This window comes from Falco biarmicus, chromosome 1 (genome assembly GCF_023638135.1).
Source record: "Falco biarmicus isolate bFalBia1 chromosome 1, bFalBia1.pri, whole genome shotgun sequence".
Taxonomy (NCBI): domain Eukaryota; kingdom Metazoa; phylum Chordata; class Aves; order Falconiformes; family Falconidae; genus Falco; species Falco biarmicus.
In genome coordinates, this window is record NC_079288.1 from 23061633 (window position 1) to 23079855 (window position 18223).

The 18223-nt window shown below is 42.2% G+C and overlaps 1 protein-coding gene across 4 annotated transcripts in view; it reads left to right on the forward strand.

The window, feature by feature from the left end:
* Window positions 1-18223, forward strand: part of LOC130157691 (sphingosine-1-phosphate transporter SPNS2-like) — a 141456-nt gene that overhangs the window by 24556 nt on the left and 98677 nt on the right. For all 4 annotated transcript variants that reach the window (XM_056357610.1, XM_056357583.1, XM_056357593.1 and 1 more), the window contains exon 2: window positions 13664-13729. In XM_056357610.1, coding sequence (XP_056213585.1) covers window positions 13664-13729 — 66 coding nt within the window. The remainder of the gene's footprint in view (window positions 1-13663; window positions 13730-18223) is intronic.

Here is an 18223-nt window from a genome sequence, read left to right on the forward strand (position 1 = left end):
TGAAATGAGTGGAGGCTATGTCCTTTTTTTCTTCTACTGCATTGTTAATTATCACAAATTAATGTGTAGGTGACTTGCTGACAGCAATTTTTTAAAAAAAATCTGACTCTTGAGAAATGAAGGGTTCAATATCACCCTATTTTTTAAAAAAACAGAAAACTTTCTCTGCAAGGTGAAGGAAAGGTTTTTATGTGTCCTGGAAAGAATATACAATTAATAATTTTTCCCTGGTTCCTGTACTCATCTATTTTTTAAGAAATTCATTACTGAATGCCCTGAGGGATAGTTCATGGAATTTGGTATCACTTTGAAATTCACACAATGAAGTTAAGAGTTAGAACTGCATTTGTCACTGAATGATGTTGAATCAAAGCATGGCATCTAACACTCCTAGCATGCTGCAGGAAAAACTAGGGTTCATCTTCGGCAAAGGAGGGATACTCCAGTGGATAGCAGTCTGGGCTAGCAGTGTGGGCTGAGGGTTGGGGAAAAAGTAGGGAGCTGGTGTCTCTTTCTGGGCTGGGCTGCTCAGTTATACCTGAGCTCAGCCGTGTCTCTCACCGTGTCCCTTTCCCTGTGTTTACTGACCCCCTGATACCAACCTAAACAATAAATCTTTAGTACTTCCTAGATAAAAAGCACGGCAGAAAAGGTGTTTCCATTTGCACAAGTCTTGTTCAATTCCCAAGTGCTTGTTTGTATTATTTCATTGCAACATTTCTCACTAGTGACTATGCTCGCTATGTTGTGTTTATCCACAGGAAATGTTTCCTTTTCTTAAGTCTTTCCTTCTAGTTTTTTCTAGTCTTTCCTTCGGCGGCAGTAAATTTTTGTTTCCTTGTTTTGCCATGCAACAGTTAAAACACAGGCAGGCCTGTCAGCTTTGTCATATCACAGATGCTGGTTACTGTGAAATCAGACCTTTGATCAAAGGCCTTTATGTTTGCAATATCAGAGGCTCAGCAGCCTTTATCACCTACACACAATCTACAAGTAAAGCCTGAATGTGGAAAGTGGTTGAAATGGGTCTGCTTTACCAACACAGAAATAAAAGCTGCCCTAAATCAGAAAGACTCTCTCTCCTAATAACAGCAACAGCAAAAATGTTCCTGTCTGTTTTTTATTTGGGATGCACATGTCTTATAATTATTCTTCCTTCTCCTAATTTCCCTTTCATCTGGAGCTCTTCTAAGCACTTCACAAGAACATAATAACCAAGCCCTACTGTATCTGTGACACACATGATTATTGTTATTATCTTCATTAGGCTAATGCAGACTCTGAAACTCTGCATGATCAAATAACTTACCCAAGGTTAAATAGTGATGTAGTGTCAGGATTGGGAACAGAGCAGTCCTGTCTCTTAAATCATAAACATTGAATCCAGGTTTTGCTAACGTGGGTGTGTCATTTAGGAGCGTGCATCACTGTCCTGTTACCGTAGCCCTTCTCTCAGAGGTCCTGTGGCAGTGCAGCTAGGCAAAAAACCGCTGTGGCGTGTGCTTTAGCTTTAGAAATTGCTACAACTCGCACTGAATAAAACACTCTTTAAATAAGACAGGGCAAACCCTGTTTGTGCTCTGAGGATTTCCTGGAGTCACATGGCTACACCAATGACCCCTTCCGATTATAGAGAAGCCCTAGCTGTCATGCTTATTTTAGTGCACTCTATTCTCATCTAAGTGCACACCCTCACGCAGGTGTAGGGTTTTATACAGATTTTACTACTATATCAGCCATGGAGCTATTGTATAACACAGTAAATTCTTTAATAGGTCATATTTAGGAAGCTACACTGATGCTTTTAAATATCTCCCCTGGTACCTCCAAAGCTGGTTTCTTTTCTGTTTTCCCTAATAATGCCGTGGGTAAGCCCTAGCTTCCTTTACAAGCTTTTGCACCCCACACAGGTGGTGTGAAATACCTAGTTTGAATACCTGTGTGCTGTACTAATTAACTATACAAAACCACTTGCCTTGTCAGCTAGGAGAAGTTAAAGACACGTTGCTTAGAATAACTAATGCAGCCGTCGACAGTTGGGCACCATGCTTGATCATTTCCTAGCACAGTTTGACCAGGGCCCAGAACGAAGCACAAATGCTTAATGCATTTCTGTGGGAGGTGCATGCACACACACTTGTATGTGCACAGAGGAAGAGTGTCACGTTGCTTTGTGCTCAGGGAAAGGTATTTTCAATCGGATGCTGGGCAATGACAGAAGGGCATTTACGCTCATACATGGATTTAAAAATGCCTGTGATTAGGGCAGTGCAGTGGTTGCTTTAAATAGTTAATGGAAGAAAGCGCAAGAGGTTCCAGGAGATTGCATTGGCAGTATTTACTGGCAAGCCTTATATGTGGGGAAAATATCTCCTTCAGGTCGTGTGAGGATATGAAACCTCTCCTTTAAACAGGATCTTTTGATTTATTTACATCATGCATGCAGTTAGATTCTTGCGTAGATGAATGCACTTGTGATGGGAGAGTTCCCCAAGTGAATACAAGCATAGGGAAGGAGGGAGGGATTGTGCGTCGGGTGTGAGAAGCTGCTGTACGGATCATAGTGCCCTCAGGATCAGGGCATGATGAGGAGACCCGCAAAGTCCTGGTTATGGTGCTCTAGAAAGAACAGGGGAAACAGGTGGGTGAAAGGGAGCAACGTGCAAGGGTGGACTTGGAGTAGCTTTATCCTCCTTACTTTATGCAGGATGACAGACTTAAAAACCTTTTGCCATGTTCAGCAGTGGTCTCTCAGAGATGTTTAAAGCATACAGTTACCAGTAAGGGCTATTCTGGGATTGCTAAAGTTAGCGTACATGTATATTTATCTGCAGCCAAAGGCTTTTTCATCTGGAAGTTACAACAAGAAGTTTTAGGTGGCTACTTGAAATAGTAGGGCTGTGAGGTTTTTTGCAGGTTTCCTGTTGTCTTAGAAGTGGGCTGCAGCACCAAGTTTGCATCACAGGTTTATCCAGGTTTTAATCTGTGGAGGATATACTATAGGCGATTCCAGCTTTACCTGCTTTTGCACTTAAAGCCTCATGATCCTATTCAGATCTAGGTCACAGAGGGAGATTTGTGTAGTGGACATTAACTGATGTTGCAGAGCCACTTTTTAAAATCAGTATGCAGCCTGGCAGGAGCACTGGAGATGTGCTTGTATATCCCTATGCTGGCATGAAGTTGATTACCAGAACTCCTTTATTAGCCCAGGACTGTGACAGTAGACGTGTTGTGCTTTCAGAAACTGGCAGTTCTGTACAGCAGAAACCTGCGGGGAATGTGCCTGATGTTCCCTACCAGACTGCTTTACCACCTGGCTGCTGTTTTTCTGCAGGCCACTCTGAACAGGGTACCTCTGCATCTGGCATCTCCCCTGCATTTTCTAAAACATTTTTTGGATTAAAAAAAAATTTATTAAAAAAAATAAAATTACAATTACATACAAATATACCAGTGTGCCCTGGACAGCTTGTGATGTTCCAAAATACCTTCAAGGCATTGCTAAACAGAAGCGAAATGCAAATGAGAAATGAGATGCAGTCAGTTGGAAGTATGTCCAATCTGACTGCATATTTCTACAGATTTGATAGAAATCTTCTTAACTGGAAAAATTAGCTGTCATCTGTTGTAAATCATGAGTCGCTAATTAATTACCCTAGTTGTTCACTCATATCTCAATCTTTTGTGTCACAAAAGTGTGCGTGGCTATGAAAAGGGAGGGAGTGGGTAAAAAAAAATCCTCACGCACTGGAGTCTGTGGCATTACAGAACATAAAGGCTTTCTTCTGTTAGCCTTCACAACCTCAACATCTGCATTTTTTATTTCTCCCTAAATATTTTTTCTGAATTTTAATTTTGAATTTGAATCCAATGTTATTAGTGAAATGTGATCTGTTGACAGCCCCAGAGGTGTAGCTGCTTGTGCATAGAAGGTATGTACACCTGATAGCACAGGCTCTTTGGTGGGCTTCATGTTCCCAACCTGCCTGAAAATCCCAACACGGAACACGGACTGTGTCAGAAAATAACTGTGCACGTTCTCATGGTCTGTGCGAATGAGGCAGGCAACAAAGCGGCCAGCTAGAGGACATGCTTGCACAGAATGAGCTTGAGAACTGTTATCCTCATATCATGCACGCCATTTATTCTCAGTATGGTACTGTTAAAATATTTGCATCTACTTTGGCTGGTTCCAAGCGAGTAATATCCACCTATTAACTAGATAAGGTGATATCGAGCATTCAGTAGAATATAATAGTGTGCTTCAAATGTATTTGGTTAAAATATAAGTAAGAAGTTCTAAAAGTAAAGGCATCAAATTGATTCTGAGAACAAGAGCCTAATCATTATGTATTGTCTCTAGAACATGTAAATGACTCTGTTGATACTGTCTAGCCAGAAAACCATGAGAATAGAGCTGTGAAGGCCATAGCCACATCCGTACAAAGCCAGCAAAAATCTCTAAAATCTCTCCAAAAAGAGATTTTGTAGATACTTATTTTAATTTCCTGGCAATTTGTGGCTCATGCCAGTTTCCTGACTCATTGTCACTCTGGTACGGTGATATGCCAAGTTTTCCAATAAGGAAAACAAGGGAGTGGTGAGTCACTGACTGAATTCTTATGCACTTTATTTGCTCTATCATTATCTATGCTGGTTTTATTTATTTTAATTGGTTCATATACAAGTTCTCTGAGATATGTTTCATTGCATTAATTAGCTAGACTTGTTAGTCTTCTGTAAAGATTAGAAAGCTAGAAGACAACTAGAGCTTTTGGTTGCAGGCCCACTTTTTTTCTGCCGTAGCATGCATAAAGACAGTATGAATGGGGGCAGCCTCTGAATTTTCTAAGATTTGAATAAGTGAAATAATAACGTTGCTATTTTTTGAGGCTCTGCTGTTTGGGCTGAAAATCTGTTAAAAACTGCTGATTGGATCTAAAATGTCACAAGAGTAGCCTTTTCCCTTGCTAGAGGTTGTGTTTTGTTCTATATTAGAGCAAAGTGTGCCTTGCTTGGTTGGTGAGATTAAAAAACTAGACAGAGGGTCTGAACTGAGTCCTGAGATAGAGATGCTGGGTATGGCAGAAAGGTCTGGCCAGCTTCAGCTGAAAGCTGCTAGTGATTCCTGTCATTCCAGATGACTAATATAAACCTTAGCTACTACTGACATTTCTGTTGTTTTTTTAGAGTTGTAACAGCTTCTGACTTTTACCATTCCACATAAAGGAATCTTTCCAAGTCTCAAAGAGTAAGTTTGTTTTTAAGTTCAGGTCTAGGTGCCAATTCATTTTAGCCTGTCCTTTGAGCCAAATCACGTCAATTATCTCTAATTGAAGTCTTCCCTTGGCTTATGGGAATTGTGAGGCTGATTAAGAGGGGCTAAGGCAGGAGTCTGAAAATGAGATGAGGCAAGAGTGAAATTAAGGATTTCATTGTAGGGAGCTGTATGGCAGAGGTGGAGAGGAGAGCAAAGTGACATTGTGAGCTTAGTCTCGGATTTGACCCATGTTATTTTACAATTTTACTTGTGAGAGCTGTTGTTGCATTGGATCATAAATGGAAAACCTTCCATGTATTGGCGTTTGTTTAAGCTCTTGGATTCACGTTGTCTGAGTATCCTGTATCCCATGTTCCCCATTTGACAAGGGCTTCCTTCCCAGCCATAGTCCTGGGAACAGGCCTACACTGTAATTAGGGAGATGAAGGATTTGATTAGGGTGTGGTTTTGCCAGTGAGGCACCCAGCATTTGGCAGGCATGGTTGCATTCAAATTCCTATTTGCTTTGTTTTGATTTTTTTAATTTTTTTTAATCTGAGCAGGACTAGCTGTCCTGTGCTGCCTTCCCTAGACGCCCTGACCCTGTGTTAATGATGCCTTGTACTAATCGATTCTACATCTGATGAACTTTTATTTATCTCCTCCCATTCTTGCAGGCAATTTTGTGCTCAGACTTTGCATACAACATTACAGTGGAGTTAGAGCTATGTTAGAGGAACCATCGTTTATTATTACCTAGCTCCTGCCAGAGAGAGAGAGAAGTTGTTTTTTAATATATTTTCTTCTCTGAGCCCTTGGTTAATTGCATTCCTTATTTTTTTTCCTAATGCTTAATTACTTGTTACATGCTGTGCAGGTAAGCCAATAGCCTTTGGGAATGAATGACTAGCTCAGATACTTCCCCACTGATATTATAATAATGATAAAAACATTGAATGGAAAAAGTGGGTGTGACAGGTGGTGCAAGTCTCTGAGGATAACATTGGTTTTCGATTCAGAATAGGAATGTCACTACAAAGCAGACAGAACTTCTTATTGCATTTCCCAAGCAGTAGCATGCTTGGCAGCATACAGCACCTATCTTAATGCAAGCCCACTGACATGCTACTCGGGGTGAACAGCCAGTCCTCTGGTCTGTCAGAGCTACAGGTGTATGCCCTTACAGGTTTGCTCTCCGTTTCAAGCACAGTCTTCTGAGATGTGCCTTTACCCCATCACTTCCCATATGTGCGGTAGTGGGAGGTTATCGGTGTCTGTGAGGGCTTTGAACTCTCACACTTAACCACTCTGGGGTGTTGTTAGCAGATTTTTAAGCAGCTGTGAATGACTGCAGTGCTTGCCACCAGGAGCCTGGCTCATTCTGATTTTCGGCTTGAACTGCTGTGCTGGGTTTCTCTCTTTAAAGTGCTCTGCGTTATTTCTGAGGGAAATCCCTTTCTAAACATGCCACTGTGGGTGCTGGCAGTTTCTTTTCGATGCTTTCTAGGTCACAAGTTTCATGCATGCCAGTGTGAGCAGCTCTTAGGAAACCCTTGTTTTGATTTGTCTGGCTGCTGGTTTTGTTTCGCTGCTTTTTAATCCTGCAACACTATTTCAAAACCAAAGACTATTTCACCAATGCAACATCATGTCATGCAACAGTGGAAATTAGTTTTGCAGAAGGAAAGTCAGTGTTTATGTCAGAAGGAAACTCCTGTCAAAGTTTTCAAGCAAGACATCATCGTTCATTTATCAATATTTAAAGAGCAGGCCTGCTTCTTTTTTGTATGTAAGAAGGGAATGCTTTCATGGCAATCCAAAGAAGGTGGTACTGTGTTTTAGTTCTACACTTAGTGATGCTAGCAGTGGGAATTAATCTTGAGGTACAAATATCAGCAGGACTACCATGGTGGTTTTCTGCAGCTGAGCATTTAAATAGGGTCCAAATTGTGAAGCTGGTGTTTAGTAGCTAGTGGGTGGTGGAGCTGAAGCCAGTTCGTTTGAAGCTTAGGGATCTGTGTGTGAACTGCAGTCACACCTTGGGGTTGCAGTGAAGATATAATCAGAGAGACCTCAAAATAAACTTCTCTCCACCTAATCTTTTCGCATGTCTCTGAACAGGCAGGTGTGTACACCACTCCTATGCCTCTTTAATGCGTTAGCTGAAGCAGGTCGAATATGGCTGCAGGCATGAGGAAGAGCCTGATGGTAGGAAGGTGGCTTGTGCCTTTAATGGCTAGAAGGCCAGGGCTTGGCTGTCCCTGCTTAGGTGCTTCCACCTGAGGGAGCTGCTCCTGGAAGAACCAGGGAGCACACAGCCTGTGAAGGAAAATGCCTTCCTAAGGAGGAGGGGTGGTTAGCAACAGGTAATGGAGGAGAAAGAGTTGTCAGTAGAGTCTGCTCTGGCTCTTTGGGAGGCAAGAGAGTGCAAGTCTGGGTTCTCCATCACCTCCTTTGAGGCTTCCCCAAAGACAGGTGCAAGCCCAGGGCTGCAGTGGGGCAGGAGAGAGGGTGCAGGGGACACTCAGGATTGCTATCAGTGCCCAGCCTGCACTGTGTGGAAAGTTGTGTACTCATGCCTTTGAAGCACTGTCATTTTTCCCTGTTAAAAAATACCTTTAAAAATTCATGTGCTTTTTAAGTAAGTAGTTGCGTTGGCCAATGGTACTGCAGCACCCATGCAATGTTTAAAGAATGTGCATTGGCATTACTGATGTAAGGCTTGGTGAGCTGAAACTGTGGCTTTGATTCTGTAACTTTGCACTCTGTGTACAGGCTAACTGTATATTTTGCACCTGCCTTGGAAGCAGTTTGCATTCAAATCATGATGTTTTGTTTTGGTGACTGGAAAATGGGCCTTTCCCAGGGAAGTTCTAATGTGCTTTTGCTTTGAAATTGTGATTTCATTGTGGCTTAGCTTATGAACGCTGTTTCTTACCATGGCAACTCTTTATTCATATATACAGGTAGTAATAGTTAGGTGAAAAGCCCGTGTTTCATTTAAATATAAAGGATAACCAAGCATCCCACGCACTAGATCTGCAGTGGAGTAGTTCTGTAAATGATGGTTAACACAAGAAACGTCTGTACTAAGACGACCTTCTGTTCAGAGCATCTTTTAACCCCATATCAGATGACCTTCCAATCCTGCAACTTTTTTTTTGTTGTAGCTCTGGTAGGGAACACAAAGCCTATCTAGGCAAGCAGCTTGCCTCATGGCATGATCTGTACTACCTACCTCCCTGTTTGAAGCCTGAACTGTGCACTTCCAGGAAGATCTGCCTTTCCTAAAGCATTTCCCCTAAATTAGAGATAACGTAGGCCATTTAAACGTGGACCTGCATTCCAAAAGCCCCAGAAGTCAGGTCTTTTATATTCACTGTTTGTGAAATGGCCATTAAAAATGACAACAGCACTCAGGATCCTGCACTAGATCCTAGAAGCCCTCTGACCCTGGGAGTGGATGAGGTCAGCCGCATTCCTCTTCCCCATTTATGTGACATTCCCTCCCTATCAAACACTCCACACCCAAAGACCTTTTGTCCTTCAAATTGCTCTTAAAAGTCCTCTTCATGCCCAGTGCCCACAAAAATCCAGTAACTGCCTTGGTGTCTTTGTCAGGTACTTAAGACACTAGCAGGCAGGCCTAGTAAAGTAACCTAGATAGGGCTGAAGCAGTCATTCCTCTGCCTCGGTTTCCCAGTAAGTCCTGTCTCTGTGCCCATCTTGATCAGCACTCCTGGCTGGGTGCTGCCAGTGTTTCATCTCATTGAATTCCAAGCTCTACGTCAGCATTAACCGTGTCTGGTTCAGCTGGTAAAATACTTTGGAAGGCTGGCACCATGTTTCCGGCATGTTCGTTCAGTCCTGAAAATGCCGAATGTGTTTAAGAAATAATAGGTGATAGCACTAAGGTGTGCCATGTAATCATAGTGACATCCCAAACGGCCATCAGCCCTGCGGAGAGGCTGTCTGGGGAAGAGTGGTGCCTGTTAGCTGCTCATGGCTATTTTGAGATCCTCCTGGGACACAGGTATGAACTTTTAATCCAAGAAAGGCCTTGTCAGCTGCATGTTGAGTGGCTTCCCTTTCTTGGATTGCATCAGGTGTTGTGAGACACCTGGGAGCACATCTCTGCAAGCAACGTGATCATTGTCTGCAGCCTGGCTCCAGCTATCTCTGCCTTCCCATCATCAAGAAGCAGAAGGGAAAGTCAAAAGCTCTATCATTTTCCTGTATTCTCCCCTGGTCTATCATTGCTTAATTGTATCCCTAAATCTTATTGAAGTTTGGGGTGAGTCATTGCCATGGTGAGGTGGAAGCAGAGCTGAGCAAATTTAAGAGAGGACGAGTGTCTTCCCAGGTGAGCATGCTGAGCAGGAAAACTCCCACAGCAGAGAGAAACTCCTCTCACTTCATAGTATGGTGTGTTGCATCATCTGCTTGCTGCTGCCTCTAATTTAATGCTCTAAATCCCATATCAAAACACCTGTAGTCCAAAGAGAATATAAAATAAACTTGGAGTAGGAAATCCATGCCAATTAGACATGCAGATCTCTCTTAATCATCTGAGACCTTCTTCCAAGCTCACACAGGACTTATAATTGTGGTTCTATGTTGTCCTGTTGCAGTGACTGTCCACAGAACCCACTTGCCTCTCCACCACCAGAGTAAAGTAGGCCTAATCCAAGGTGGCTGCATGTCAGTGTCCTAGATGTTTTTTGTTTGTGGCTACAGTAGTTCAAGCTTGTAAAACACATTATGATCTCTTGGGGGGAAAAAAGCAATGTAAAGCCATTGTCACTGGAGAGATTGTCTCTTTATAATGAACTGGAAGACCTCCTCTGCTTTAGTGTGCAGGCACCATTATAGTCCTTTGCACTTGCTGTTCTGGTTTCTGATGCAAATCCAAAAAAATCATCTTTCTGAGGCTATGTTTTCCGTCGCCTCTGCTCCCCATAATGTTTGGTGGTTTCATGTGCCTCTGGCATGGCAGGGGATATGTTGCTGTAGGCAGGGCAGGCACCTTCCAGGGTGGTGGTGGTAGCTCTGGACATGCATTGGTGTTCCATCATAGGATTAGGAGCATAAAATCACAGAGTAGCTGAGACTGGAAGGGAGCTGTGGAGATAATCTAGTCTAACCTCCCCTGCTCAAAGGATCTGCCTTCCGAGACACTTTTAATAACACAGAGCTACAGCTCTTCATCTCCCTTTTCCCATCACTGAATCAGTCCCTTTGGTATCCTGTGGCAGGACAGTAAATTGTGCCACTTTGCGTCTTGCACGGGTGAAGTTCTGTTGTTGGCTTGCTCTTGAGCCTTGTGAACCTGCGAGTTTAGAAGGTGTGAGTCCTGCTTGGTGATTACCTCAGCAGAGGTTTCCACCAGGAAACCAACGTCAAGGTAGTCTGTATGCACCAGCTTCAGAATACATTTTTTCATCAGCTGCCATCCTAATTAGAGCATCTGCAGGGAGCAGTACAGTTGCAGCATCCCTGGTTTAGTATTCTACTACTTTGTTTTTCTGTGCAGCCTTTAGGTAATATACTTGTTCACAGAGTTTAATTATTAAAATGAAAATCTATAATGTTAACGGTTGGACTTGATGATCTCAAAGGTCTTTTCTAGTCGAAATTATTTCTATGTTTCTATGTCCGTGGGAGTTGAAGCCCCATTCTGAAAGGAAGATGGGTGCAAATCTTAGTCCTTTGTTACTGAAATAAAAGAAGCTGCAAGCTGATGGGCTGGACTGGAGCATGGCATCCACCAGAAAGCCGTTCACCTGTGGATCGGGAGGTGAATGGGCAATTTGACCACCCAGTGATATACCTGCTTGGGTTAAGTCTTGTATTGAATGTGTCTGTAAAAGGAAGGAGAGCTTGGATCCCGCTGACTTGGCTTCTCCAGCTGGAGGGCTTGGGGCTCAGCTGCAGGGAGTTAGTAGGATAATTCAGTTCTGTGTAGCACAACTGAGTGTGATGGATGACAGGAGAGCATAAGAAAACATTGTATTTGGTGTCTTCTCCATTCTTGCACGTTCTTCTTAAGAATGTTGATGGGTTTATCTTCTGTAACATTGGGATTATAGTAACCGCAAGCTGTTTTAACTTGCTGAGCTTCACCTAGTGTGGGAAGTTTTGGGCCAACCAATAATGGAGCACAAATTGAAGGTGTTCAGATCTAGTTAAGCTAAGTAAGGAGGTTGGGTTGCAAGAGAACCATTTTTTTGTGGAAGGGTGAGATGCCAAGGGGAGTATGTAAGTCATCTATGCCACAGAGGGTTTTGCTAGGCAAATGCAGAATTTATTTTTGTTCATCAGATATTGCCTGGATAATGATATCTCACTTATTAATGGAGCAAACGAAGGAAGGACAGCCACAAAATGCCAGGGCACTTTGAAAATGGAGGTAAATCTGCCATCGAAGAGGAAGCTAAGAAGTTCCTGTTGGAATTACAGTAGACAGCAATGCTCCAAAGGAAAAGAAAGGCCAGGGGAACACTGTGTTAGGCTGGATATAATCAGTCACTCAATACTTCAGAAAATTATAGAATCACAGAATAATCAAGGTTGGAAGTGACCTCTGGAGATCATCTAACCCAAGACCTCTGCTAAAAGCAGGGTCAGCTAGGGCAGGTTACTCAGGACCGTGTCCTGTTGGGTTTTGAGTATCTCCAGCAATGGGGAATCTACAACCTTTATGGACAAACTGTTCTAGTGTTTGGCCACCTTCACAGTAAAAAGGGTTTTTCTTGTATTTAAATGGAATTTCATGGATTTCAGTTTGTGCCATTTGCCTCTCTTCACTGGGCAGCAGTGTGAAGAGCCTAGCTTTGTCTTCTTTATCCCCTCTCCTATCAGGTATTGATAAGTTTTACACCCTTCTCCACCCTTAGCCTTCTTTGCTCGGTGCTAAACAGTCTGATAGAGAGGGTATGGAAGTGGGGATCGTTGTAGGAGGTTGAACTGATGTTACTGGGCAGATATTGGTAGTCTAAAGCCAACTTGAATGCTGCCCTGAGGAAATGGTGATGTACAACTAATATGGAATAGGACAAATGAACTTTCCTGCTTTTTCCTTCCTTCTCTGTATCTTTATTTCCTTTAGTACCTTTAATTTATGTCTCTTTTCTTGGCATTGTTGCAGATGTCTTCTGGGAATAGTTATCTATGTGTCTTTTGTCTCTCTGTGTTTGTCATTTAGTGTGATCCTGGCAGTCCCAAAGCTAAGATATTTATGGTGAATGGGTTCAGGTTGGTGCTTAGTTGTTTCCCGTGACCTGCAGTGATGAGCAGAATCACTCTGGATAAAGCCTTCAGATCAAATTTGATCGGAAGGTGAACTTTTATAGATGTTCAGTATAGTTGGAGAATGGTGTTTCTTGTTTTTTAAAAAAGAAGCTTGCATTTCCTCAGTTTTGGGGAAGACAGCAGCCTAAATAAGGAAGTCCCAGAAATTAAGAGAGCAACTGTCTCTGTTCCAGACCCAAGAAGTCGGAGTGTGGTTTGTTTAGACCATAGACAAATGATCAGGCCTCTATATCTGTATCTCACACAACTGGACCGTCTACAGCTTGGCATATTTGTGTCCAAGATGAGTTATAAAAGCTCTTTTGTGGGTTTTCTCTGTTGGCTAGTTGCTTACAGAAGCATGCCTATTCATATTACATGTATTTATGTTTGATACCCAAGTGCTAAGTCTAGCTGAATGTGTAAATACTGCAAAACCTGTTAATTTTGCTTATGCCAGTTAGTATATTGGGGGTTCAGGGAAGTGAGAAGGTTGGGTTTTGTTCTGCTTTTAGTTGCTTTAAAGCTAAGCATTTGGTCACTTACCCACTTTTATTAACTATTTTAAATTTATTTCCTGCATTCGTTTTGGAAATGAGACACACACACACCCCCCCCCCCCCCCCGAGCTAGTTAAACATGGAAACTTCTATCATTGCTCCTATCAATGTGTCATATCTCCTCCCAGCAAAGATTTGTTAAAACTTGTCTTGGATTTGTCTGTCTTGTCAAACCATTTGAAGCACCAAAGGTGCAGAATCAGTTTTCCTATATTTCTGTAAAATAATAGAAGTAAGGGGTCTGGATTCTGCAGAAAACAAACAAAAAGAAACCTTATTTAAGTAGAAAGCAAAGACCAGTTTTTCATGCGTGAGGACTTCATTCTGAAGCTCTTTGCATGATGTTCTATCTACCTACCTCTGCTTTTTTTGCAGCAGCCCAAAATTATTGAGTGTGCATGTATAGAAAAGAAGCTAATGTGCAAACTTGAGAAGTGGTGTGTCTAAACTACTGGAATTTGAAGCGTTGTTGATGCTTCACTAAAGGTTTGAGTTGTATGCTTTTCAAAGGCTGAAGGCACTGAGTTTCTTCTCTCTGTTTTCCTTGTAGGTGTGTTACTAGACATCCAGCAGCACTTTGGAGTCAAAGACAGTGGGGCTGGCTTATTACAGACAGGTAAGAATATTTGTTTTCTCACTGCTTTCTGTACCCTTCCTTTTCTCAGAAAGGTGCTTTCAGATTTTTTCCGTTATGGCCCTTGGGCACATTGGCTGTGAAATATACTCTTACCAGGAAGATGAGTGGACATGACGGGTTTTTAGGTTTTGATTTGCCAGTGGGTGGGAGGTTAGGGCTCAGAATTACTTGAGTGCAGAATAGGCCAAAAGCAAGTAAACCTAATGATATTGCTTATGACAATTAAATTTAAATAGGAGATGGCTAGTTCCCCTAGATAAGAGAAGTCATGATAAACCAACAGTGGGGTCCTGTTCTTCTCACTTCTCTTGATTCTCTGTAGGTTGGTAATAAGTGTGATGTATGATGCCCTTCATGTACTTCACAGAGAATCTGCTGAATGTACAATAATTGGGAGTACAGTGTGGCATGAAAATGTAAAACTCATCAGGACAAGTACCTGAGGATGGCAAGTACAGGGAAGGCTAACAATCATTGCATTCATGGTAACTCATGGATTAACAATATCCCTATGATTTTGGTGCTGTTAGCTCCAGGCATTTATCTCCTTGTGTTTAAGGAAGGATTATTGCAATTGTGATGTCCTTTTAACGTAACAAACATTTAAATGTTGCAGATGTCTGCAGACAGAGCTGCGCAACCCCAGGACAAACCCAGCTTTTCTGGCCTCTTGCCCTGAGGTGGTTTAGGGGAGTGCCTTTGTCAATGGGCTGGATTTGATGACATTGAGGAACAGTCTTATGTAGTTATCACAGAACATTTGATCTTTATGGAGAGTTGAAAGGACCAGCCAGAGAGCAAATGCAGTATTTTAAGGAGAGAAACAGTCTGGTTTGGAAACTTCCTACAGAATTGTTAGTTGGAGTCATAGATTTCTGGTGCTGTAGCTGTCTTGTCACTCATCTGTCTGAGGGAACCACACTGGAACAACTATATCTCTGAAAAAATTAGAATTCAATTAGGATTAGAAATAGTGTGCCAGAAAGATATTTTTTTTTCCATCCTGTTTTTCTTATGCTGTCACAGTGGATACCAAACGCCTGTCAGGAGCTTGTCTGTGGAACTATAGCGAACAATAAAGTGTATAAAATCATTCAGTCTTAAAGATCACAGTAGAGGTGAGAATATTCTGGAGCTCTGTCATTTGCCCTTTGATTTCAAACTGTGCGAGGCACTGCAGTATCTCCTCCTTTTGATTTTCTGCAACCCATGGCACAACAGGGTCTTCATCTGTGGTTACAGCTTCTTGATAATGTTGCAACGCAGACAATTAATAACAGTTTGTATTATGGCTTTAAAAATGATCTCCTTCTGGGATGGCAGAGTTCAGAGTTCAGCTAAGTTGATGTGTGCAGCACACGACCAGAACAGAAGGCCTCAGCTTTACAAGTGTTACTGGTTATAAGTAGCATCAATCAGTTATGCCCAAAGTGGCACTGGTTGTCTGTCAGGCTCTTTTCTGCAGCAATTATTTGTATTTATTTATTGTACTCAGAGGAACAGGTCCTTAATGTATCATTAGATGCAAAATGTCTTCAAGAAAATATTCTGGTGGAAAACGACACTTGCCAAAGTATATATTTAATCTTCATTCCCCTCAGTGGATTAAATCCTTCTGCAGATGATTTACTGACAGCAAGTAAGAGCTAAGCTCTAACACAGCATTTCATTTGTTAATTGCAAGAAGTGTTATTTATTTCTCTAGCAAACACACAAGGCATCTGAAAACATACTGCAAGATTGCTGCTGACAGTTTTGTAACTGGTAACTGTTGCTTTAAGAAAAGCCACATTTTCTCTTGGTTTTTTTTGCTGATCTGGAAACTGAGGGCTCGACTTTAGTCTTGCAATATAGATGATAATGTATTAATCACAGTGCTATCACAGGGAAAGAGTGCTTACAAAATAAAAACATTTCATGTAAGTAAGGTTAGGGGCACATAACTGAAAACTTATTAAATGTATTACTTCAGCTTAATAAGTTTCTGTGTTGGCAGCTGGCCCATGACCATGTAGTGCTAACCCTGGCGAAATAAAAAAGATGCTGCCTTAAACCACCATAAACACTACTGTTAATCTTTTGTCTGTTTTCTATGTCTGACCTCTCTAGATGTGCAAATAGGGGAAAATGGGTGCAGAGTGCAAAAGCATTTGACCAAGGTTGCAGAGGAAGCCTATAGTGGAGCTGGGACCAGGACTGACATCTCCCAGACCTCTGCCTTAACCTTGAACAGTTCCTTTGCCAGCAAAGACAGAAATATCATTTTCTTCCCAAGAGATGGTCCTGCTAACTGATTGACTGATGTGAGACGAAGGACTGCTCATCCTGAGTATGTCCTCTGAATAAAGAGTGGATTAGTCCTCAGGTTGTTAATCCTGCATCTAAATGAGTCCTAAATTAATTTACAATGTTAATAAGGGGGAGTGAAATGTAGTACTCACTGGCAGTTCATATCACTCATCAAACAGACTTTAAAAATAATTTAAAAAATCCTTTTAACTGAGAAACAAGGCTGCACGCAGTTTTAGGAAGCAGTGGTACTGAAAACACAAACAGGGAGTGGAAAAGAAATCCACCAAAGGCAATGTATGACCCTGCATTCATACCATAACCCATTCTTTGCAGGCACAGCCAGTCTCATAGCTCTCGCTCCAAACGTTCAAAAGCCAATTCATACACTCTCCGCTTCTACTGCTGACTGGAAAGCAAAGGTGACGGGTTTCTTAGGAATTGCAAAGACAGAATTCGAATTTTTGTCTTCTTTTATATTAATCCCAAGATAGAAGCTGCTTTTTGCCTAAGAGATACAATGAAAACTGGTTAGAGGGGAACTGTGTACTCTCTGTACAGAAAAATCACAGGGACATTCCAGCCTTATCCATAATGGAAAGGAGCAGAACATGGTAGTCTCTGCAGCAAGGATCTTGTGACAGCAAAGGACATGCTGACAGATGGATCACGATTGCTGCTTGCTCAGGAGCATTGTGCAGTAACAGGCATATAACTATGTTGATTCCAGAGCCTCAGTTGTCATTGATGATGCTGTAATTCTGTGCTGATCTTCCTTTTTAAAGCACTACCTACACAGTTATTTATATATTAGTTAAGTTCAATTAGCTATCCTACAGGTCTGTATCCAGGCTTTCTTGTGCTTTTCGTTCCTTACTGGTTGCTTTTCCCAACTGGAGAAAGGATTATCCTGGCTGGTCTCAAAAGGTGATGGAGCATCTCCTTGCCTCCTTGAGCTGTACAGCTGTAGTCAGTCAATACACTTACACACTTACAAGCCAAACCATACAAAAAGTCTTTCCCATGTGTGGAGTTAGGTAGGAGCAGCAAACCTACAGGCTTCAAAAACCACAAAGACAACTGGATTTGTCAAACTACTTCTAGACCACAGGACTCGTGCCCCAGTGCTGTACTCTGGTTTTCACTTGATTTTTTCCCCTCCTTGTTCAATTTTGATGCTTTATTGCTGCCTGCTTTCCTTGCCCTTGGATTTATTTCACTTTTGTGTCACTTGCCAGCGTCTATTTAGCACACCAAAGTTCTAATAATAATAGTGTCTGGCTCTCAATATCGTTTGTCTTCTGTAGATCTCAGGATGTTTTACATAGGGAGGGATAATGAGACTTGCCCTTTTCTACAGATGGGGAAACCAAGGTAACCAGATGGGAGGAATGACCTGCCCAAAGTCACACAGCAGGTCTGAGGCAGAGCCAGAATGAGAACTGCGGTCGAGTTCCTGAACACGCAGCATTCAACTAGGTTAATGCTTAGACCCAGAAATTTGGTCCTTCTTAACGGGCACCTTAATCTTCTAGCCTCGGCAGCTGAAGCTCAGGGGAAGGCACGTAAAACGGTGGGGACTTCTGCAAGCAGGACTGTGTGGCATCAAATGGAGGATATGGCAAGGATCCCGTTGAAATGCAGAGGGAAAGAGTGTCTGTCTTCAGAAGGTGCACAGGGATGTTGTTAGAGGAAACCCTGGTAACCAAAAGTTTATACTTTAAGGTCAGAATCAAGGAAGTTTAAGGAAGTGAGAGCTCTGGAAGGACTCATTAAAGGTGGATAGTCATACATAACTGGAGCTCTGAAAGAGCTTGTCTCTTCTCATGTGGAAGGAGGTGGGCATTCTCCCAAATGTCTTTCAGCCCCTGTTTCCCAGGAAGCCTAGCAATGCCAGGGACTTTTCTGAAGTCTTGTGGGCTCGTTTTTCCTGTAAGGGTCAATTCCAGCTAAAACCTCTGTTCATTTGAAGAGTGCAAGCTTTACCTGAGTTCCCCAACCTCTTGAGCCAACCTAGTGTAACCTTGCACTAGATTGCAACCTTGTGAGTATGTTTAGCAGCTCTGGTGTTGTCTCTGCTGTGGCTGTACCAACTGGGCTATAAGCCCGTGCAGTGACTACGGGACTTGAAATGGTGGAGTGCGATGATGGGATAAATCGGACTTGCTAAACTGAAGATTTGGC